This window comes from Leptidea sinapis, chromosome 21 (genome assembly GCF_905404315.1).
Source record: "Leptidea sinapis chromosome 21, ilLepSina1.1, whole genome shotgun sequence".
In the NCBI taxonomy this organism is placed as follows: domain Eukaryota; kingdom Metazoa; phylum Arthropoda; class Insecta; order Lepidoptera; family Pieridae; genus Leptidea; species Leptidea sinapis.
This window is the reverse complement of record NC_066285.1, coordinates 10,143,803-10,169,318: the sequence shown is the minus strand read 5'-3', so window position 1 is coordinate 10,169,318 and position 25,516 is coordinate 10,143,803. Positions and strand designations below refer to the sequence as shown.

The 25,516-nt window shown below is 34.8% G+C and overlaps 2 protein-coding genes across 10 annotated transcripts in view; one reads left to right on the top strand and one right to left on the bottom strand.

Moving 5' to 3' along the window:
- LOC126970621 (gamma-tubulin complex component 2-like) overlaps positions 1 to 6,920 on the top strand; it is a 63,228-nt gene extending 56,308 nt beyond the window's left edge. For both annotated transcript variants that reach the window (XM_050816668.1, XM_050816667.1), the window contains one exon: positions 629 to 6,920. In XM_050816668.1, coding sequence (XP_050672625.1) covers positions 629 to 722 — 94 coding nt within the window. In that variant the 3' untranslated portion in view covers positions 723 to 6,920. The remainder of the gene's footprint in view (positions 1 to 628) is intronic.
- Positions 1 to 25,516, bottom strand: part of LOC126970624 (dynamin-1-like protein) — a 587,387-nt gene that overhangs the window by 543,395 nt on the left and 18,476 nt on the right. For 3 of the 8 annotated variants that reach the window (XR_007730677.1, XR_007730676.1, XR_007730675.1), the window contains exons 11-15: positions 21,236 to 21,313; positions 19,372 to 19,495; positions 18,046 to 18,141; positions 12,295 to 12,506; positions 11,216 to 11,644 (exon numbers count right to left, since the gene is read on the bottom strand). Coding sequence is in view for 5 of the 8 variants with exons in the window: in XM_050816673.1 (XP_050672630.1) it covers positions 11,588 to 11,644; positions 12,295 to 12,506; positions 18,046 to 18,141; positions 19,372 to 19,495; positions 21,236 to 21,313 (567 nt within the window). In the remaining 3 variants the exon portion in view is untranslated. Of the gene's footprint in view, positions 1 to 8,258; positions 11,645 to 12,294; positions 12,507 to 18,045; positions 18,142 to 19,371; positions 19,496 to 21,235; positions 21,314 to 25,516 lie in introns of those variants that run through there. The other 5 variants (XM_050816673.1, XM_050816674.1, XM_050816675.1 and 2 more) reach the window with 3 other exon arrangements.

Here is a 25,516-nt window from a genome sequence, read left to right as displayed (position 1 = left end):
AGCCAGCATCCTGTGCAAAGGAGCCAAAGGAGTTTTAAAATGTCGATATATGTTACGGATATATTATATTAAATTATAGAAATAAGTGACGTCACAGGTGTCATTGACATCTAGCATCAACGGCATCTATTACGACTTCGATTACATTTGACACTCAGGCTGAGATGTAAGACCGTACTAAGACTTTGCTGAGACTTTATTTACGTAAACTTTAGCTGAGTGTGAGCTTAGCATAATCAATGGTTTCGTTTTTATAGTCATTTGACATCTGAAATTATCTAAGTGTTTTGAGTTTTCTTAAGTGTTAATTCCACCAATATTTGTCGATTATTTACGAGACTCGAATCAGTCTCGTGCCAGAGTTTGGCGAGTCAACATCTCCTGAGGATGCCTCGTGTAAAGGCGAGTTGTGGATTTCCGCAAAGTAACGCCTACTTCAATAAATTTACTTGAAATTATTGAGCTTAAGATAAGACAGTCCAGTACAAAAGTCCTGTTCGCGTTTTATCACACTCATCTAAGTTATACATAAGTAAAGTCTGAGCAAAGTCTAAGTACGCTGTATAGATCTCAGCCTTAGACTCAGAGGTACAGTGTAGGTATCAATATATTTAAATATTTATTACAGATTGAACTTCAACACTTACTACGTGAAGCAGCTGGAAAAGTTCTGCGCTGATGATAGACTCATGGATGGAGATAAGAAACAGAACGCGTCCTAGCGACGCGCCCGCAAGCGCGCACCGCTTGTTACCTCTGTGTGAAACTACCCTTATAGTGATGTACAATGCGATATTCTATGTAGGATATATTTTTAATGCTTGATTAACTGATATAATAAATTTGAAACTAAATTTGATGTGAATTCGGGGTCGAGACCTTTCTTATACAATATATAACTAAAAGTGTTATACTTAGACATAAACCCCCTTATTCATAATGGTCCGCTAACTTTAAACAGCCGCTAAGGAGTGTTTTTTCTCATTCTGACTTAGGACAATAGAAGAAGACAGAGTGAGAATTAGCAATGCTTTAAGTTAGCAGACTATTATGAATAAGGGGGAAAGTTGTAACATTCGTGTGAGCTAAGCGGATTGACTGAACTTATCTTTTTACTTAGTGCAATTGAGAATAATTACTTAATGGGCTAATTGATACGTGCAAAAGTTACGCCCTTTTAATTTGCAAAGATGTCTTGCAACCAAAGGGCAAAATTGCTTACAGCGTCATTGACCATGTCATTAATATCGCCCATTAATTTTCTAATGAACCTATTAATTATTTTTTGGAACTAATGTAATACCTAAAGTAATCAACAGTAATTACCCGCTTTTTTGCATTTTACTGCAGCCTCAAATAATTTTTGTCATACATACTGCGATCTATGTATGTATTATTTAGAATAATAGTCGAAATATGGACCATGCGACAAATTAAACCATTACCTATAAGCTTCGAATACTATATGTATTAATTGCCGCATTTACTCCAGTCGTTAAAAATAATATATAGTAATATAAAACATATATTCAGTTCAGATTTGATTCGGACAGTGACAGTTGACACACGACTAAGAAGAAATTAAGTGTGCTTAAGTTGTCTTTAAGCACACTTTTGCTGTTCCGCTTTCAGACTACCAATGATACATCATTATATGTGTATAGATCGTCATTGATGAAAAATTTGGTGTTGTGATCAATAAATATCTCTGTAGAGTATTGTATTTATGTGACGTAATGGTAAGACCGCGTTAGGCCCGGTATCCACCAAAGCGGTGAGGAGAGGAGAAGAGAGGAGATGTGAGCTGTGTTTACAGCAACGCTTTCGGGTGTACGAGGGGAGAAGGCAGTGGGGATAAGGGCCTCGCCCTTTTCATTGGTTATGATAATACATCTCCTCTCCGCTTGATCCATTTCCACCGAAACTAAGCGGAGAGAAGATGCGGAAATAACGAAATCTAATTGGTTATCAAAATACACTTCCTCTCCTCTTCGCTGTCGTGGATACCGGGCCTAAGGTAGCGCGTGCCGGGATAATGAAGTTCCTTATTGCGATTATTTCATATCTCCATTTAAATAACTAGGCTAAGGTGTGCAGCCTAAAGTTAGTCAATAATTTAGAATATTATATAATAAATATAATAAAAAATCAAATAATTGATCAAATCCCACTGATAGTACCGTAGATAAGCGCGTTAAAAGAAACTCAATTTAAAAAATCTTCAGCTTTATAATAATAATAGGATAGATTATTCGTACTAGTAGATGGTAGATTATTCTAAAAGTCTGGCAACTGTTATAAAGATACCATCAATGTAGTTTTTGTGTGAAAATAAAACAAAATCAGTAAATATAAGTGATTAACATCGCTAGTCAGTATTGCCATATTTTATAAATATTCGAACGGCTCACAAAACGTTTTTAATTGCGTTGAGAGTTAAAAAAATCTTCAGTCTTTAAATTAAATTCTTCGTATGTTATATAGATGAAAATGTTTCGTGGTTTTTACGATTGTCGTTTACCTCGTAGATAATAATTCGGTACCAAGTAAGTACATGCTAAGCTCATTGTCACTCAGAGGGCAATGGAGAGGGCTATGCTTGGAGTTTCCCTGCGAGATCGAATCAGAAATGAGGAGATCCGTAGGAGAACCAAAGTTACCGACATGGTCCAAATGATTGCGAAACTGAAGTGGCAGTGGGCAGGGCACATAGTTCGACGAACAGATGGCCGTTGGGGCAAAAAAGTCCTCGAATGGCGACCACGTACCGGAAGACGTAGTGTTGGTAGGCCCCCCACAAGATGGACCGACGATCTGGTCAAGATCGCCGGAATAAGTTGGATGAGTGTCCTCGCAGTGCTGTCGCATAGGACCGATCGTCATGGAAATCTTTAGGGGAAGTCTTTGTCCAGCAGTGGTTGTCTTCCGGCTGATGATGATCATGAAGTAAATACAGAAGCGATTATCACTGCGTGAACAAGTACGTCTAACGCATGCAACTTATAACCTTAAAACATTTGAACAGAGATGGAACCTGCAGTCTACTATCAGAATAGGAATCGACCCTCACTATTCCTGATGGACGAATTATTATCAAATTAAATATATTAAAATACATACCGCGTCTGGGTTGTCCGAAAAAATGATGGAGTAAATAAATATAATATATTATCTTTTTAACCAAAAATAAATTCATCGATAGTATAATGAAAAATTGGACTATTATTTCGAATAAAATATTTAAATAATAATGAATGAATGAATCTCTCGACTTATGAGTAAAACCTATTAAGTACAAAAATCGTTTATACAATAAATCAAGAAGCGATATTTTTATACATTTTACGAAGTACCCGCATTTTTGCATGTTGTATTTTTATATTCATTAGTTGCGATAGTGATACATAGGCCTAGTTGTGAATGTTCAATAATTCTTAAATCGTGTAATTTAAGGCTTTGAGATTTCAACGATCTGGAGACGGTATTTTCTCCTTTAAAAATAGGACAGTTTACCGCAAAGTTTGATTTTTTTTGTTGGTTCGTGAGATTGAATTCGTTCTATTTTTGAGTAATTTCATTTTCTAAAAAGTTATATTAGTTTAGTCCGACTGTGTTATGTCTGGTTAAATTCTTCTAAGTTTCTAGTTTTGTTGTTAGTATGAAAGCACTTTGATCTGTAGGTAGTTTGATTTAATACCATACATGTGTAATGTTTGTAGCAATGAATAGATCGTAATTTTTAAACATGTTAACTGTATTCTCTTTTTGTTACAAGAGCCGCGCGGTCTGTTTGCGACTGCGGTGCGGACTAGGCGAGAACTTATTGTTTGATTCAGCTACTAATTGAACTCACATTCGTAAAAACAATAATGGATTAGATTTAAAGTATTCTTTAGCGTATTTTACTAGCTCATTATTTATAAATCTTTTTCTTTTTAGTCATTGATAATATATGAGTGGGTATTTTTAACTGTTATTTTATTCCATCAGTATTGTAATAATGGAATGTACAAGACTTAGGAATAGCGATGTCTGTTTATTATGTATCCATGAGTAATATAAACAATTTGTTATGTTTTTAAAGTGATAACCCTCACTTCTACGATTAATACACAAGTAAGCTTCACATACAGCTCAGTTTGCAGAGCAATCGCACGGAACGCGAGAGGTCGTGGGTTGGAATCCCGCGTCCTTCATAAAATTTTGTTTTCAAATTGCATTTGTCCATAAGTAATTTTAATTTTGTTCGATACTTATATAACTTTTTTGTATTACCTATATTTAAATGCATCTATCTTATGTGCATGCTTTCTATTATTTATTTCTTCGTTTAATTTTTTATTATGGTTCTCAAGTTACCGCGAACTCGATAATCTGAAATTGAACTAATTTTAATAGTGATTTAGTAATTATTACCTATGTTTTGAATGTAATGTTCCATTGGGCGGCGATCGATAATAACCAATAATAAGTAGGCAATATACGTAGTAAAAGAATTGGAATCTACTTCTCTATATTTGCGAGTTGGAAGTATGAAGGAAGTACAAAAGAGTGTACCTAAATTATTTCGTACAATTTCCATAGAAATGTATCTTTAATTTTGCAGAAACATTAAATTTTGTTTTATTTTGAAATGTTACTATAGAATTGAGTTCTAAATTATTTAATGTCATCATATCCTGCGCTTTTTACAGATAACGTTATTGCATAGTTTATATTATGGACTGTATGTACAATAAGGCTCTGCATTCGTATATTTGTTAATCTCAGTATTATTATTTTACAAAAATACTCTTTGAGAATAGATTAGAATTTGAACAATGTGCGATTTAGTGCCGTTAGCTTAGACAAATTAATCACTGGACGCATAGTGAGAGCCCTATAGCCTCAGTAAACAATATGGCGCTGTCAGAATAACGCAAGATTACGAATTGAAACATTAACACAAATAGATAGTAGTAAAAAAAATTAAAAATACGCTTTTGTAGAAAACAAAACTAAAAAACAGATAATTTATATTGAAATTAAAAAATTAGCATGTTAACGTTAGATGAAAATTATATAAATTAACAAAAATCTTAAAAAAGAAAAAAAAAGAAAAAATAATTTTATCAAATTATTGTATTATCATCTATAAATCTACAAAGTTTGAACGAAATCTGGCTGTTTAAGCTTGGTCAAAATCTCGCCCAAATGAGTCGGTTACAAACAAACAGGTGAAGCTAATAAAGATTTAAAGTTCAATTTAAACCTATTATTATAGTAGCTATTTTTTCATTAAATAAATAAAACTATACTAAGGCCAACGAGATAAGATAAAGATTGTAAACAAACGGATGGATTGAGTAACGAACTACATATTAATATCCTTGTCCCTATCACTCGTACTCGCGTGTTTCGTAAAACAGGAAAGCAGTCAGTACCGCAGTTGTTAGAATTGATTTTGGTCCGCCATTTTGTAAACAAGTTCATTCCCAAAGAGGATTTAAATACTACGTAATAAGAGGCAGGACTGCTTAATAAAAATTGAAATTTACTTTACTAAATGAAACGTACAGTCATTTGACATAAGTTTGATATAGTAGTAATTACAGGGTGGCGATTGGCGACGAAGTATATATATACTTCAAACGTAGTGGATTTCGGCTATCCCCGTTTTTTACAAGCCGTCATCTGTCAATGACTGCACGTTTCATACAATCGATTGAATTACTTTAAGAATAGAGTTTCACTAGGCTATTCATTACTGTTTGGATTGCGTTCGAAGTGATACGTATTTTGTATTTTCCGTTTTAACTTAGTATTATTGTTATTATTATAATTACACTCGAGAGCGTATAAATCGCACACCCCTAAATTTTAATTTTCATTTTGTCTGCGAATATTATTTAAATTAAAGTACACTCTGTTAGTTAACTTCAATTAGTGCAACCACTTGTGACACTACTTCCGGTGTCGTATCCATTTTCTTATTCAGAGTGATGGCGTATTCGATAAAGGACCTTTCTGACTGCGAGTTGGTATGAAAATGATGTCATTAACATCATCCCTTACTTAACCTTTTAAACTTTACTCAAAGTCCTACAAACCTGAAACGAGCTATTTTGGGCCATTCGGTTGTTATATTGCTACTTGATTGATTTCGAAGGTCATAGGTTTTTAGGAAGCTAATAATATGTACTTTAATTTAAATTATATTCGCAAACAAAATTAAAATTAAAAAATGTTAGCGATTAAAATGTAGAGGTGTCCGATTTCTATGCTCTCGAGTGTAGTTGTTAATTATTATTTTGGAATTATAGTCTGGCAGCTCTAGACAAACTTTGAAAGATAGCAATTCTTTTAAATGTTCAAAGATATTGATAAAAAAATTTGGAATCCCTAAAACTTGTTTACACTTTATTTCGTCTTGTTGGCCCTTACTATAGGTATGTAAATATTATATTATTTAAATTTTTAAAGAGCTTAAGGCACCACTATCATTATTTGATAATAATTGTCATCGTCCCTCCTTTAACCCGTGTTTTTGTAGTATATTCTTTAGTTTCGTGTCCAGTGATTAATTCGTCCAAAGCCGTTAGTTATTTGTACAAGAACATTATAGTCGTCATCTTAGCCATATTAGATAATGTACGTGTTGAAACAATTAGATGCTGTGATGTAAAAATATTGTTACTCATTTTTTAATAGTATTTCGAATAATGTAAATCTTATTATTTTTAAATGTTTGTATTTTTTGTAAAGGTCCAGTATTATGTATCTTTCATCGAATTATGGATAAACTTTTGTGTTGTAATAAAAAATATATATATATATAGATATTACATTTGTTAACAGATGCACCTTAGCGCTCATAATTCCTTCCGTATTTTAAAATGTATAATAACGTCACTTATTCTAATAAACATATATAAGTATAACATTTGTATTTTATTTGTTCTTGAAACTATCTTGAGTATTGATCAAACATTAATACCGGGTTGATATAACATTTAAAATCCTAATTCCCTTACCCATGCCGGTAATGTTTTTGTTTGTGATAAGAAAGTAGAAGCGTCGATGGCACTATGGCTAGGACTTTTGCTCTTTTATAGAAAGGGGAGATGTTAAATGATCAACGCCGCTCATTCTCCAGCTAAAATAAGGTTTTTTTATAGAAAACGAGGACAAACGAGCGTTCGGATCATCTGGTGTTAAGTGATCACCGCCGCCCACATTCTCTTACAACATCAGATGAATCAAAGGAGGCCTTTAAGGAAGGTGTCCGCGCTTTTTTGAAGATACCCATGTCGTATCGTCCCGGAAACACCGCACAAGGAAGCTCATTCTACAGCTTCGTAGTACGCGGAAGAAAGTTTCTTGAAAACCGTACTGTGGAGAACCGCCATACATCTAGAAGATGATGGAGACGATATTCTAATTTGTGGCGTCTTCTTTGAAGTCAATTTGGCTTTGCCCTCCAGATGACCACAGGTACATGCATTTTTGAAGGTACCCATTTCGTATCGTCCTGGAAAGATCAAGAAAGTTGGCATGTAGTACGAAGGTGTAAATCGGCTTCAAAAACCAGGGTAAACAACTCTGGAACACTACCTATGATAAAACACAATAGAGCGACGAGTTTGTCTGGCCCTATTGATGACTTCCAGAGTCTTGGACGATTTGGCGATAAAATGAATATATAAATACATAGACACCAAATAAAATTAAATATTTTTTTGACGTAATATATAATTAATTCTGCATTTATCACGTTGAATCAGACAATGTATGGCTAGCTAGTAGTATTTAATAAATTGGCTAAAAAAACCAGTTAATTTCTTTATAATTTATTATGAAATATAGAATTAGTTTATTTTATATAACAGGCCAAAAGCACGGAACTTTATCCGGCACATTGTCGTTTTACGCAGCGGTTGCAAGCTCATTAGCTATTTCATCAAAAAACATGAATTTAATGCCAGCATTAAATTATAGGGCCGGCATACTAGTGTATGGCCAGCCCTATAATTCACTAGACTGGCTGATTTTATCAGATGGCTGCGACTTTAAAGGGAGCTGCTTACGTAATAGAAAGGCTAGCTTGTTAATTAGTTCAACGGCTTTAACGGCAATTAACACAGTTAGCTGCAACATCAAAATTATGGAAAACTATCAATTTTAGAACTACCCTCTATCACACATATTATCGTATCCTCTGTTTTTTTATGTTCAGGTAACTAAGGCAAACAATGGTTGTGTAGTAAAACACGTGGGAGTAAGGATAGTATTCTATTTATTTTAACAGACTTTTAAATACAATCTTAAGTTGCGTAACATTAAATGTTTCGGTACAAAGCACATCACACATCAGACTATAACAATAAATATCTTGTATTTTAAACATTGGAATACTAAATCTAAATCCAGATAAAATTATAAGAATCATAATAAATACCTTGTTTTTCAATCATGACACAATAATGACTTCAAAGCATGCAAAGGAACTTATTTCAAACATTCTATAATATTAAAACTACAAATACCATAACTAAATCTACCATAAGCCCTGTCTACAGATACAAAATAAAACGAAATTCACACAATTTTCAATAATAAACAATATAACAGTTACATCATAACCGAATTGTAAAAAATACAAACAAATTCAAGCACTCCTAAAGGGAAATATCAATGACTAATATTAATATCACTTGTATTAAGTATGAAGTAATAGAAACAATAATAATTCAGCTTCAGTGGGATTACTTGGATTTAAGCGTTAGAATGACATGAACGTAAAAGCTACAATACTAATTTGACATTTTTTTAAATAAATACAATGCATAAGGCTTACATTAAAGATTGCTCTCCGCTGCGCTCCAACTAGATACCGCACTACCTAAGAACAATACCTTAGATGCTTGTGTGCGTGGCATCTTGACACTGAATGGCATCTTTCAAATTTTGTAACATACGATTCGTGTTATTTTATATTTAAATTAATAAAATACAAAATACTTACTGATAATATGTGATCCCAGTGTCTTTCTTAATTCTTTTAGTATTATTTTTACAAAGTTTTACTACGCAACACGACATTTTTGTTTCAATTATTAGCAAAGTTTAACAGAACATTTGGCACGTCAACGTTACACATTGTACGAGACTGGCACGAGTACGCCCACTTGGGCGTAGTATTCGATGCCGCACTTTTTGACTTCGCCTGCGGTTCTCGTTGGAGCGCAGCGGAGACCAAACCTTAATCTACGGCAGAAGATGTTCACTTCAAAACATTCTGACAATATAAGGAAAACAAGAAAGTAATCTTTGACATGATTTACGTTTACTTTACACTTCTAAATTTGTAGTTTCGTACAAATTGTCCGCTGTAGTCAATGAAGTTCTATAAGTAAGACTGCGATTGATAAAATATCCTTATATGTGTATAGAACGAATATATTTGAAACAAAATAACTTTCAATCCATTAGGAGTGTGCTAGACTGGGATTATTTGATATTAACCTCCCATGTGCTTAGCAAAATAGTCAATTTCTCGTAAGAGCGGCGTCATTCACAGCACGAATCTATGATATATAATGTTTTTTATTTACAATAAGCCTAGCTTGTTTATCTACCAACCCGTAACATAAGCCGCATCGACGTTTCAAGTGGCCGCGCCGTGTTTGGCGCTAAAACAGCTCAGCAGGTAGCTTCTGCGGGCGCGAGGGAAATGTTGGCATATAAGAGGTTAATGGTGCATTGCCGATAATCAAGAATCATCGTGTACTATTCATTATTGTTTTTACTAACAACAAACACACCAAAACACCGCTTTACATAATGCACTTTCTAACGTTTATTAGATATTTAAAAATCAGACATTACAAACATTTATTTATGCAGAACACCGCCTAGAGCACTCTTATTTGATTGAAATACTTTTAAAAATTGTTAAAAGTTTATTGAGTTTGCCTTTTGATATATATTCTTACAAATGACGAGTACAGCTATGGCCTCAATCACCTTTAAAACATAAGCAGAAAAAATGGTAACTGCATTAACTAGGTTTGTGCATAATATATCGTTAAAACTAACATACAAACGAGACTTATCTATAACGAGTATGTCTGCGTATTGCTTCTACGAAAAGTACACCTACCCTCCGATACATTTACAACACTATTATCTGACAAACAAAGTTTTCAGATAAATATTTGACATCTGTTAACTTTTAAACTAATTTGGGGAGATTTTCAGTCTGTTTACATTTCGTTTCTCCCTTAGATAATTTATACGTCTAGACTGACAGCAGTGAAACGTCGAAAAAATAGCGTCGAACAGTTAGCCTCTATTTATAGCAACGCACACATACTAAAAAAAGTGAAAGTGTATAAAAGCATATATATACGTAATGAACCTGGCCTACTGTCGTGCCTTGTCTAATAGCTAGAGTTCTATCTAGACGTAAAAATTATCTAAGGTTTTCCATTTCTCCGCCAAATGCAAACCAATTTAATTTTTCTATTTATTTCTATTTAAGGGGTGATTGTTTGATAAACATAATGTAAGCATACATGCAATCCACACATTTGTCGTCGTCTCCTTACTTTTAATACGACACTCCGCCTGACTCTAAATGAAATTGTCCATATTCAACACAAAATAGCGAACAAAATATATATGACAATGGAACATAAAATGTTAATCAGTAATTTGGCCGATATTTATCATACAAATTTCAACAATAAAATATAACTAATACATAATACATTTCAACGCCATTCTTAATATTTGGTTATCGCAACAATTCTTCTACATCTGTTTGAAGCGAGGTTGTTCAGAACTGTACAATACTTTGATCTTTTCAATGCATTAGAGTATTTAGCCAAAAGGAGACATCCATATGAAATAGAAATTGGTCTTTTTTTAAGAGACATTCACACAAAATTAATCTTACCACAAACATAAAAAATGTGTTAGGTCCAACAGTTAGTACTGGAGTTTACTTTTTAACAAATTTTCTACATTTATAATCATGTTACACTATTGCATAGATATATTTCTGCATAGATATATTCTGCTCTCAGTAGAAGTTTTTATGACAATAAGGGACGAGACCAGCAGGGGGTTCAGCTGATAGTAACTGATAAGCCCTGCCCAATACATTGAAGTACCACTCAGGATTCTTGAAAAACCCAAAAATTCGGAGCAGCACTACAACTGCGCTCGTTACATAATTTCACTAGCTACGGCAGAAACTTCTTATATAGGTGTGACATTATAATTGTCTGTTAACACTCCATTTGTTAAATATAAATATAATTGATAAAACTATCAACTCCTTTGAACATTGAACGGTACAAAATAAAGTTATGAAGAGTTCAACAACATATCGCATCAACAAATGCAGAAAACCTAATCTAACAATCGCCCGACGTATTCCACTGTCATGTATGTGCCTAATTTAGAGGGAAATACGCGAAGAGCGAGTTATTAAGTAATTAGAGATATAAGTAACGCACATGGATCGCTAACAGCACGAGTTTATATTTATATATAGAACAATTAGCTAGTGCACCGGACTCGAGGCCCCGCTGGCTGGATATCACCACATGTGTGTTTCACGGATTTCGCTGATAATCTGTCCGGCGCGTTGAAGAGCCTGAAAGAATATTAAAATTTTTAAAATGAATAAATCACAACTTAAGCTCTTCGTTACAATTTTGTCGAATGCCGTAACACGTGTATTTGGTACATTCGGATTTAGTTGTAGAAACTTATACCACAACGAAAGAATAACTCGACTAAGTCGAATAGTCGAAATAACAAGTTCATATTTTTTGGCAAATGTTCTTATATGTACATATATTATATATATATATCCACACCACAGTATATATATATATATATATATATATATACATACGCTAAAGCAGTAAGTAAACTACGTACAAACGTTAGATATAATGCAAGCACACATAAGTGGCATCAGATCGAGAGTCTCTACTTCTTTTCATTAGCTCAACCATTTAACGAAGTGGCAGTAAATTCAATAAGAAAAATAAATTATTGTACAGGGTAATTTCCGTGACCTACATGAATAAAATGATTTCGATTTGATTTGATGGAGCGACTAACAGCACTGCGACGCTCGCTTATTGGTCTTATTGAGACCTACGTCTGTGTGCGTGCGTCGTTTCGAACGTTTGTACGTAGTTTCTGTACTACTTTAGTACACTTATATACTTTTACCGCTAAAAGACTACATTACATCGGCTGCAGTGCCCCACACCAGTAGTATTAGTTAATTACCTTGAGCATGTCAGCAGCCTCCTTCCTTCTCTGGGCGATGTGCTCGGACTCGTTGAGCATGCTCTCCGCCTGGTCAGACTTGTACAGGTGAGTCACCAGCTCCGACTGCAGGTTATCCTTCACGTAGTTCACCAGGAAGTGCATCACGGCCTTCGGGACCGAGTCCTGGATGGACTTGCGCACAATGTAGAAGTACGACTTAATCAGTCGTTCTGTAATGTGGAAATATCAGTCATATACACGGAGGATACATTTAGTCCAAATCTTTTTGTTTATATTACTAGCTCCTAAACTTCGACTGTCTTACTAATAAACGCAGTGTAAAGCTACTCCATGTTTAAAATTACTTCTCCCTGTCATGTAATACTGTAGAGACAAAGGAAAGATATAGACAAAAAGTTTTAACCTAGGAATAACTTTAGTTCGCGTTTATTAATAACACAGCGAAGGCTTTAGAAAATTTCTAATGATACAGTTGACAAATATATCAAAATATATAGTATACATATATATTATCTTTTACTGAGCTTATGGGCTATTGCAAGTTTGGCTATGTGATACTAACATATTGAAATAATAATGAATATGTTCCTTAGTATTATTTTATTTGATTTACTCGATCATACCAAGTTGCAATGTTAAAAGCAATTGAATAATGGAAATTTACAAATAATTGAGATGTTATTATTCAGTTACGTTCAGTTTAATTAGAATGTATTTTAATTTGAATAAATTTCATATTGCCAGCTATTTCATTTGAATTTGCAACAGTCATTCCTATACCATATCTATAATTTACATCCATAGTAGGTATATACATTCTTAAAACAATAATTGCAATTATAAAGATGGCGTGATTTGAAAAATGGTGCTTCTATTTTATTTAGTGTATGAAATTAAGATGAGTATAATACATATTTAAGAGATTTTTTGTGCAATACGATAACAAACTGCGTGACCTACAGCCGTTTACCATAACCTATCTATCCTTAGTTTAACTTACTAGACGTAGACAAATCTATTATTTTACGCTTACTTACATTTCAATAACCTATTGACAGATAGCATTGGACTATAACTATGGATAGATAAGATCTTGTCATTAAACGGTGACATCAATGTATCCGTAAGTTTAACTAAGGATAGATAGGTTATTAAAAACGGCCGCTAATGGTAAGTAATCACGGCTTCACTTCCTTGCAATCACAAAAACTTTGCTAGCTTCCATACTACCTTACGTATTTTAAGACACCTATAGCACTACCCGAAAACTAATTAATGGCAATTACATTTGGATGAATGGTAGAAGACTATCCATATACACTATGTAAAAAAAAACCTGTACGCTAATTGACTCGGATATGAAATAGAATGCGGAGACACCATTAAAAATAAAATAAAATAAAAAAGACGTGTGGCACTCGGGGACTGCCGCGGTAAAGCTATTGCATAGCATTTTTTATCAACTTATGCAATTATAAATATTTATTTATTTTATTTATGCAGTATTTTTTTTGATAAAATTAATTAAAAAAATAAAGCAAACGGGAAGTGAGTAAAATTTAACTTGCAAGATTTGATTACAGACAGACAATGGGACAGGTGAAACTAAATAAAAATGCTTCTCATAATAATTAAAATTAAAAAAACGTGATAAAAAAATCAAGATGTACCCCAGGCTCGAACCTGGGACCTTCTGCACAAAAAGCATACGTGATAACCTCTGTTCTACGGGAACTGTAATGACCGTGCCGAAATATCTATATACATCTAGTAAGTGTTAGGTTATTTTTCGTTACTGAATTTCTGGATTCGGTCTCCACGCTCAAGGTCCGCAATAGAAGCGATGCAATAGCTTAAAAGCTATGCAATAGTTTAAAAATAAAACAACTAATATTAAATGCTACAGTCAAAAGAACATCTCATATTAAATGGTTTCAAAAATCTTGAGAACCCCTGACTTATTTATTCTACCAGTAAACTAAGGTCATCGCCCTGAACTCAGTCCAATGGCGTCAGCTGACCAGCCGGGGCGGGCGACTCAATCGAAAAAGGTGAGGCATCTCGCCTAGCACCTTTACCTTGTCCTTTGTCCGGTACCGCCAATCGCGTAAATTAGAATTATTGCTTTCCAACATTTACACTCACTCACTTACGCGGCAGCTCGCGTATAGATCGGATGTGCAAAATTTTGCGGCCGCTTCGTTGCGTGATTTTTAGTTAGTTCGTTTTTGTGCGTCGTCTACTCGAATGAAGCTTATTTTAAGATGCTCATGTGTCTATGGCGCAAAAATTATAACAACGCCGTAGCACGTAGGTTTCGCGAACAAGTTATGCACTTGACCTGCAAGACTGACACTGACACTACAACAATGTCGTGAATCGTTGCAGTAAATGTATCGGAATCAGTAACGGCCACGTCGAGCAGAATCTGCGGTTGAGACGCTGAGCAAGTGGATATAATAATGAAGTAATAATAAGTACATAAAAATATAAAATTTTCGTTGTTTTTTCCGCAATCCGCGCGCCCATCGCAGGTAGCATGAATGAAATGGGTGTGTGGGCGGGGAATAATGATATCGGCCGCAGGCAGAGGTGCTCAAACTTTTACAATTGGATATGTTATTGCTCTTTTTTTTCCCTTTTTTTAAAATGTGATTATTTCCTGAAATTCGATATTTATATTATGTACTCACTACTTAATACCAACATACGGCTTAAGATATAGTACAGGATTCTTTAGCATCCTGTTTAGTGTGGATACGTCATTTGCCGATCAAACATGAGTATATACCGTAATATAGTACCATAATAGTTCGGATAATATAGAAATCTGTTTTTGTATTCAATCAGCATGCCGATATTACATCACAATACGAATTAATTTCTAACATTTTTAGTGTATACGCAGATTTGTATATATATGATATGAGAAGAAACATATTATATAAAATTATTTAATAGAGTGCTAATGTGAATTCGATATCATTTTTATTACAATCTAGATTTTATTGATAAAGAAAAAATAAAAAAGCCTTAAGTAGAGAGAACAGACACAATACTCACCACTCATCTACTAAATTATCCAGTCGTATACAAAGCCATCTATTTACAACACTGATACGTGACCATAAAACATACCTACATCTGCACTAGTCCAAGCATTCATGTACAGTAGAACTTGTTTGTCAAATTTTAAGGTGGTCCACAAAAGGGAATTATGTTGATGGCTATAGTTTTCGACCCACGAAGAGATTTGACTTAGGCGACTTAAATTTTAGCCGTTTTTTTATTAGAAAACTGAGATAATATTCTTCATCAATCAAGATTTTAAAAAATGTAGTAGTATGGTAGGTGCGGGTAATAAAGTGTAAGAGATAAACATATTGCTTTGAGTGTTCGATTTCAATTTATATCAATTGCAATTTTAATTAAAATTATATAATTCATACAGATGGAGCCTTGTTGGGAGACATGAGCTCGTTTCCCAGGGCGGCGTCATTTAATGTGAGAGCCGGCTGAATCAATCGTATTTAAAACACTAAAATATTTACATTCCGCTTTGAAGACTTTCTAAATTCTGCTTCTAGCAGATGTTTTGTATTGGTGATAATCCACTGTAGGCCTTATTGCCCACCTTACACTAAATTTTAACAATTATTTGAATAAGTAATTATAACAGTTTAAAGTAATTAAAGTAATTGTTACTTTCAAGGAGTGCAACCACGATACAATTCAATCGAACTTTGCGTCAGCAGTTGTTTGTGCGGAAAGAAATTCTGAGCTAATATGGCAGTGTAGTTGCCAGGAAGACTATAAGAAAATGTCTTCAGCACGGCCAGCAGATTCAATAAAAAACACCTGATCGAAATTCTATACTCAGTAATGATCAAGAAGTTGACCCGGTTAGAAAAAAATTTAACAAGGATAGGGAGAAAATACTAAGGCATCCCTCCTAAAAAAAAAGAATCCGAAAGGTTAAAGAGTTTCGTATTGGTAAAACGATTAGATCATCGTTCGTCACCTTAAAACTTTAAGCATCATCAATGTATATTTATATAAAATATTATTATTAATTAATTGTATTACTATTTATAATGAAGAGGACAAACGAGCGCACAGATCACTACAGGCCACGTTTTCTTCTCTCTCCGCGGCGATTTAGGAGGTGACTGGGTGCTTTCTTTGAAAGTCCTTATTACCACGGTGCACTGTCGTGGAAATACCGTACAAGGCAGCTCATTTCACAGTTTGGTTGTGGCTACTTTTGTAGAACATTCCTTATTAACCGCGCTCTGGAGGTGTGTGGATCCAGATGGTGAGGATGTAACCTTATTATGATTATTTGTCTTACTTAAAATCTTAAGCCTAGTAATGTATCTAAGTATTGCTTAAATATTACCCTATCATAATATTATAAGGCCAAATTTATCTAAAACTTTAATCAATAATAATAATCACAACTACCCCCGCATCTACTTTTCTCAGTCTTCACTGATTCTATAGACTTATCATGGTTCTACTGCGGCGAAAATCCTTGCTAGTAATAAAATACCCAAAAAATAATTACCCATCTGCTTGACACAAGCATCATGCACTTTAAACACAGCATGCACATAACAATAATGAACATGACAATAAGTATAACAAATTTTTACAGAACATTTATTTTCATATTCAATATAAAAAAAAATATAACGAATATTGTAACAACAAAATATTAAATCGAATAGCACATTCAATGTACACTTAATAATTTATAATACATCGTTATCATATTCATTATCATTATTCCAGATTGAAGATGAAAGGTGGTCGGAAACCAGTGAGATGATAAGCTACGGTAACTTTAATCCAAGGCAACGTACATTCGTACGAATATATATATAATAAAGAACTTTAATATAACTGACAACTGTCTCTTTTCTATCCCGAATTGCGTTTGTCTTTTCTCGTTCTGTAGACTTAAATCTACCTTAGCGTTCTACTAGCACATCTGACGTAAGATGCGTACCGTCGGTCGTCCCTATTAGTCTTGCCTCTTTACGCGTGTAGTCAGAGTAGTAGTAGCGAGTAGTTACAGAGAGTGTGAGAAGAAAAATAATAGCTACTTGGAAGGCTTTAAGGCTTTGAACAAAATCAAAGAAAAAAAAACGATATTGCATCCCATATACAGGGTGTCAGCGTTAAGTGTAACCAGGCGGTTTTATTTATGACATTAAGTGATGAGACGAGCAGGACGTTCAGCTGATGGTAATTGATACGCCCTGCTCATAACACTGAAGTGCCGCGCAGCATTCTTGAAAAACCCAACGATTCAGAGCGGCTCTAAAATTGCGCTCGTCTACTTGAGATATAAGATATTAAATCTCATTTGCCCAGTAATTTCACTAGCTACGGCGCCCTTCAGACCGAAACACAAAGGCGCTTTCCACTCATAAATGCCCTAAGTCGAATCCTCTTACGACACCCTTGGGCCTAGGACTTCCCTATTCTTTGGATGCCCCAGGAAAGCACAGGGCACCTTGCCTGTATGAATTTGTTCAATCAATCAACTCTCATCCATTCTCTTCGCACACGAAGCAACCTTCAAACAGGTCAAAACAAGTATTCAATAGAGGCCAGTCAAACTTCGTTTTATTGAACCTAATGAACATATCGTAGCTATATTAAAGTGGCAATTTCAAGGCGGATTATACCTTGGATTAAAGTTACGACACAGAAAGTGGCCAGTATAACCCCAGTCCTCACCGACTAGATCACCCATTCCGTTCAAGTGCATCATACTGATGCCGTCTACTGTCTTTGGATTATCTTTCGAATATGACGCGTTCTCGCTCCGTCCACCTACCATCACAACGCTAAGTAAATGTTTACATTATGTTAAAATTATTAGTGAAATGATCATGAGGTAAAATTAACATCCATATTCCATACATTATTTTTATTTCAATCATTGATTATTTAATGATAAGTTAAAATGTTCACATATTAGTTGGTGATGTTAAAGATAATTATTTAAAAAATATAAAAATTTTGTACCATATCCAGACATCAAAAAAAAAGATTCAAAAGATTCAAACAATTCAAAGTATCTTTACGAATTGCGTATGTAGTCTGAGTGTCTCCAATGTGGTAACAAATAATAAAGCTTCATTTTTGTAAAAAAAAAAAAGAGATAACTTCAGCTAAAGTGTGTAAGTCTCAGCAATAAAACTTAATAAAACTGTGAAAGGCATTTAAGGCATTTATTTTCTTACACTTTATTTATTTTCGATTACTTTTGACGTCAATCATATCACTACCAACGCTTCGCAAACAAATAACGTTCTGAGAGAGAAGAAACGGCGCAAGGAACTCCCTCAGCATTCCATTAAGCGCTCTTTTTTGTACTGTAAACTTTCCAGCAATTCTGCACTGAAGGTCTGGTCGCAGGGCGATAAACAAACCAGCCCTGATTTGAAACTAACGTTCTAGACTGGCTAAAGATAGACCCTCATTTAGTCATGAGTTGAACATGATGGACTACTGATTAAGTCAATTTTAGATGATATGGCCTGTTGTAAATTCATATTTTCCTAGCCAGACACATTAAAGGCCTATATCAAAATATAAAAATAGTTAAAAAAACACATTTTAAAGGATTTTTGGTAAACAAAGAATCTAAATTGTGTCCTTTCAATAAATAATTTGAATTTTTTGTGTTATTAAATAAAATAAATTATATGTGCGTAAGTAAGTTCCCTTTAAGTGGGTACTTTCAATCACTTAGATAGTAGATGTTATTTTAAATTTATATTCTATTATTAATATGTAGCATATATGTTCTTTTTTGTCTGTTACTAGAATAGTAATATCTCAGTACGTGAATTTTTTAATTCTTTTTGAGATAAAGTTTCCGAAACCTTATATCAACGCCAAAAGATTATTATTAAGCATAAAATTATTTCTTATTTTACTGCTGAGACTACTATATGGGTATATAAAAGCATTTTATGACCGGTATTGATAAATTAAATCGATACAGAGCTGTATTTGATTCCAATTTTGTTCTAGTAACAAGAGTGACATACATACCGATGACATCACAGTCGTGTTGCTCCCTGTCCGACAACTTCCGCGAGGTATGGCTCGGCACCTCCGGTAGCAGATTGACGGGTTTCTGTGGTGTCATTACCCTGTTCTCGGGGCTTCCATTCATCTGTTATCAACACAACGCTCGCAGAGTTAATATTTGTGTGTTGAGTTGACTGATAAGGGACAAGACGAGCAAGACGTTCAGCAGATGGTAATTGATACGCCATTCCCATTACTGGGCAGCAGCTTACAGCACTGCAATTGCGCTCGTCACCTTGAGACAAAAGATGATAAGTCTCATATGCCCAGGAATATCACTAGCTGCGGCGCCCTTCAGACCGAAACACAGTAATGTTCCAACATTACTGCTTCACGACAGAAATAGGCACCTAATACACTTATGAAACGAAAGAGAAGGGATAACTTTATGTATGTTTCGTATGCGTTACAGCAATGAAATCGTCCCAAGGAGAAATAGCCACCTGGTTTTTATATATAATTTGTTCTTTTAAAGTATACTTCACTTCTGGCATTAATTATACAAATCAAATTTGTAATCTAAATTTATGAGCGATGCGGGGCTCGAACCCGCGCCTCTCTGAATACGTTCGAGTGATCTTACCCACTGATCCAACCGTTCGAGTGACACATGGATCGTTAATCTAGGTATGTCTTGTTTAACTCTCAGGATGTGGCTCAGTTGTTATATATATAAGTATACAAGACATTGTTATATATATATATAACAATTCAACAAAAAACAAATCTCGGAGATTTAATTGGATTTAAAATCGAGCGTCACCGTGTTGGTATCCTCCATGTTGTTTTAAGTCGATCAGTGCGCACAACCGGCGCAGGCGCAAGCTTGAAGACGAATACGACTTCTCAATGAGCGCTCTACTGATGGACAATAATAACTAACTTCAATCACGTCACCGACATTGACGTACACAGTGACAACTTCAAACACACTTTGAAAGATGACGTTCGCCAAAAGTTCAGCCCAATACACAGAGTAGAATATAATCATACAGGGCATATTACTTTTATATTCTAATTCTCCGACATACATCGAACATCATCTTTCAATATTTATTTAAATATAAAAATAAATATAATTTTTTGTTACAAAATTTTATTTTTATATAATTTATTTTATATCGAAATACTGAACGGACAGATGATGTACCTGATCATAAGCAGTACCATCTAAATATAACAATGACAGCACGTTTGTGTCATATCACAAATCGGTCTACGTCGTAGTGTTCCGTTATATATAATGACGCGTCCATCACTCTGAGACTAAGGGCCCGGCCACAACACTGCGTTGCGCCTGGCCCTAAGTATTATGTAGACTGGTTAATAATTTAATAAAGAACATGTGAACAAAAGCTTTCGATATTTGAGTTAATTTTCTATTTTGAAAAAATTATTAAAATTTGAAAGGCAGATGAATGACCAAGTCATATTTACATTTGTAAAATATTACGATGATGATTTTGCGATACGACGCCGCAACGCAGTGTTGCGGCCTGGCCCTAAGATGCCATCTCACGTGCCTGGAAGTACACGGGCAACTTCATCCCTTCAAACCGAACATAACAACCTCTTTTGTGACAGTTACAGATAAATCTACTGCTACTGATTCGAGCTCTTCGATTCGGTCAATAATCGCCTTCAATAAGGGCCAACCGGTTAGGTTTATTGGTTAAAAATATATTCGATTATTTTTTCACAACAATCAACGTAACAGATTTCATATCATACTAGTGGGTTAGTAAAAAGCACTAAAAGCGGTGCATTGCACTTCGGTACACAAAACGTAGAATGAATTTAGGTAGAAAATGATATGAATGTATACCTGAGGTGAGTCTGAGGATTCGCTATTATTCTGTGACGACAACTTGCTCTCTTGGCCGTCCGTTATAGCGGGCATGTGCTGAAATATGTGCGCAACATGTAACATATTATATCATAGTATTTTCTTTAATTAACGCGAGTGTTACTCATTTAAATGAAAGACTTTTAAAAAATTAAAACGCATGTAAATATGCTGTGTTTTTATATTAGATCTTTGCGTAAAAGTTAAATTTTAGGGAGTTTACTCCTTAAGAATCGATTTTTGTATAAGGCGCCCGGATTGAAAAAAATATGGAGAGTAAAACCTACTCATCAAATGGGATAGTAACGTTTTTGCTGCGCATTTCTCGCGCACCTAACACTTTTCAGTTGTGTGTGTACTATATATACTTGTGTGTAGCTAGCATACACAGTATACTACGTGATAGCTTACGCATATAGTACAATATACCTATTCGGGTGTGCCAAAATGTAACTTACTCGATGGATCTTTTAAAATTGAGTTCCGCTTTTAACAGTAGTGTTTGGGCATTTCCTGACATATTTTGAGCGTTAAGGAGTTTTGAAATTCCAGCAAAAATGAGTTAACAGGAGTTTTGTTACGGCATTTTTGCTGGATTTTTAAAATTTTCAAATTTCGTTCTTGAGGAGTAAACTCCAGTCGTGCGTCGCAGCTGACACGCACACTTTTTTTTGTTATTTGCTGTAGACAAATGGTTTTTGGCAAAATTTACTGACAGTGTCCTCTTCGTTTTTGATATGTGTAGTTGTGGGTTTCAATTTAGAGATTATTGGATCCCAGGTTATGGTATGACGTCTGTGTTTGATATCCGCAATGTGGTCTTTAAGTCGGCTTGAGATATTGAGTTTAGTTTGCCAATGTAAAACAGGCCACAGTTACAGTCCAGTTTATAGACACCCGTATTTACAATTACACGCGTTTTAATCCATTAAAAGTGTTTTATTTAAACATATATCATCCCAAATATCCGAAACATTTTTTTTTTAACGAGCGTACGGGTCACCTGTTGTTAAGTGATCACCGCCACCCATACTCTATATAATCACAATAATGATATCAATATGATTATATTACGCACGAATCAAAGGCAGGTAGGTAGATAATATTATGATCAATATTAGCCACAGTCATTTTGCATTCAAAAATGAAACTCTATTTTCAGCACGCACACTTACAACCAAGTGATTGACGAATCGCGAGTATAAGACGTAGCTGTCATGCACACTAACGCAATAAACCTGGCCTGTTGCAATGTGTTTCCTACAGCAAGAGGCTATTTCTAGACGTAAAAATTATCTAAGCGTCACTAAATTCTTTCAAGCATGCTCTCTTATTCTTGGAAGTCTCGGCCTGACCGCTATTCGTTTTCCCCCCGATCTCCCAATGGGAGGCTCCTTTGCACAGGATGCCGGCTAGATTATGGGTACCACAAGGGCGCCTATTTCTGCCGTAAAGCCGTAGCTAGAGAAATTACTGGGCAAAAGAGAATTAACAATTTACTCCTCAAGGTGACAAGCGCAGTTGTAGTGCCGCTCAGAATTTTTGGGGTTTTATAAGAACCCTGAGCGGCACAGCATTGTAGGCAGGGTGGGCAGGGAGTATCAATTACCATCAGCTGAACTTCCTGCTCGTCTCGTCCCCTATTTTCATTAAAAAAAGATCTGATTGCGGAATATACGCCCAAGTCATCCTTTCCAGAACTTCCACGCCAGTTAGAGTTAAAGTGTAGACCATCCACTCTCATCCATTGCCTCCTTATAACGAAATCACTTAAACGTTTCCTGTAACTTGGTAACTTCACATTGCAGTCTACTACTCATACTAATCATTTTGAAATTTGGCCACTTAAATCCGGTTTTTTCGCCATTTGTTGTTATAGGGGAAATTTTAAAAATATACGAGTAAGCTCTTAAAAAATTTCAATTCATCAAAATTTGTATGTTTAAAGTTAAGTTAAAGAGTTAATAAAACTGTCTAAAAATTGCTGTAATTTCGCATTCACCTTAAATTGCGCATAAATCTTGCAATTAAATTAAGTGTTTGGACAGGATTGATACAGTTACATATTGGATGACAAATTTATAAAAATATTATGGTGTATGAATTGAACAGCAAAAACCATACAAAAGCCCTCTTATATCATTATCAATATACCTTGTGTAAAGCAAACTAATGTATGATACTGGCAGTCCATAAGAGCCAATATTGTATGTTTTTCTATCATTCCATTAACATGGGTGAATGAGAGTCTAACTGGTCTATATTCCATGAAGATAGACAATTTCAAACATGGACTAATAATTTTTTAGTCAGTGATCACAGACGAGCTCCATGGGTCATTTGAGGGAAGGTCAGGTCAGGTCAGGTCACTCGTACCAACGACGTACTGCAGATTTGGTTAATTTCGAGTCTCAACCTCTCACTAAGGCCTATCACAGACGACAGACTATCCGTGACGCATTTTTCAGTCTGTGATAATAAAACCGATAGAATTATATGCAGTAGTGCATACGACGCGCAAAAAGTCTGACACACAAAATATCCTCGTCGATCTGACAGACCGCGCCGCACCGCGACGTACAAAATGTGCGTCAAAAAAATATAACGTTCGCGCCAACAAGCGCTAATGCAGACGACGCTCGCTTTAGTCTGTAGTCTGAACTTGCTAATGATTGACGTGTACCATGGCGCTAGACATCTATGAAGAAATAGGAAACAGACCAGCACTGTATGATACATGTTTGGCGGAGTATCATGACAGAAATTTAAAAAGAAAATTGTGGAATGAAGTGTGCAAATTAATTTTAATAATTTTAACTTTAATAATTTCTCTGAAAGAATAGGATGAACCCAAAATTCTCTATTTCTTCTTATTTTTTTATATCTCAAGTACGATATAATACACCGCAGTCTGTACTTTCATTGCGTGTACATCCCTATATTTCTGCCGACAAAATGACCGAAAGTGTGTGTCGTGTGCGCTGAGTCTGTGAAATATATGCCAATGACATTTTGCGCGCAATGCAGACTCAATAGCACAAAAAGTGTGTCATCTGCGATAGGCCTAAGGCTGTACTTACCAACTATCAAAATAAGCTCCACGTCAGTCAAACATAAAATATTTTTGTACTATATTAAGCTTAAATTATACTTTTACTTCAAATACCTATATATCGGTAGACGCTAGTAGCTGAACTATATAATTATTTATATTTTAAATTGAATTAGAATAAAATAATTTGCTAGAAGTACTAGGGCCACTGAACGAAATTGTCTCTGCACTATGACAGGAGATACAGATAATGACCAATGCAAGCACCCAGTTACCTTCTGGTAGATGTCCAATACACTCGAGAGATATGCCAGTGCGGACCTCCGGTCACCCATTTGACGAAGAAACAGCTACAAGACGAAAATAGCTGATGATGACGAACAAACGTATTTAATTAGTTTCAGAAATTCGACTTTAGGCCAGGTGTACCAAAAGATTGTCTTAGATCGTGTTGTGAAACTTCTCAGCAATACGTTTAAACTTAACCTCCTGAAACACGCACGTCCCGCGCGTCCAAAACCTATTGCATGCTGAACTGTTTTGGCGCCAAACACGGCGTCGCCACTTGAGACGCGACAACAATTTTTGTTTTTAATACTTCATATATCATTTTGCGGGTTATGTTACTCGTTGCTAGATAAACAAGCTTTGTTATTGTAAACAAAAAACGTGATTTATGATAGATTCGTGCTGTGATATCGCCACTCTTTCAGAGTTGTACGAGAAATTAAGTATTTTGCTAAACGCGTCAAGATAAAAATATTGCAATTGTATTATTTTTACTGTAGTGGAAAACGCTATAATATAATCTTATGATTTCTTTCAATGAAAAAAAATGTTTTTTGGATCTTGTATGTAACTTGGACCTTTCATACCAGGTATCTGGTACAGGCACAAAAAGACTTAATAAGAATTTTTTAAGAGAGTTGACCATTGTCTAACCTAGATCAGAACCCTTTGGACTACAAAGTGTGGTCAGTTTTAAAAGACATGGCGTGCTCTATGCAACATGTCGATACGAGATGCTAAAGAAATCACTAGAAAAAACAAAGACTAAATTCCTATGGAAACACGTACGTAATTTTGCAAAAAATTATGGCCACAAATTTTTAATTAACGATTAAAAGCCTGCATTAAAGCGAAAGGTAGTCATTATTTATTGCTATTTTATTATTATTAAGATTACATTACATCATAAAGAATAAATG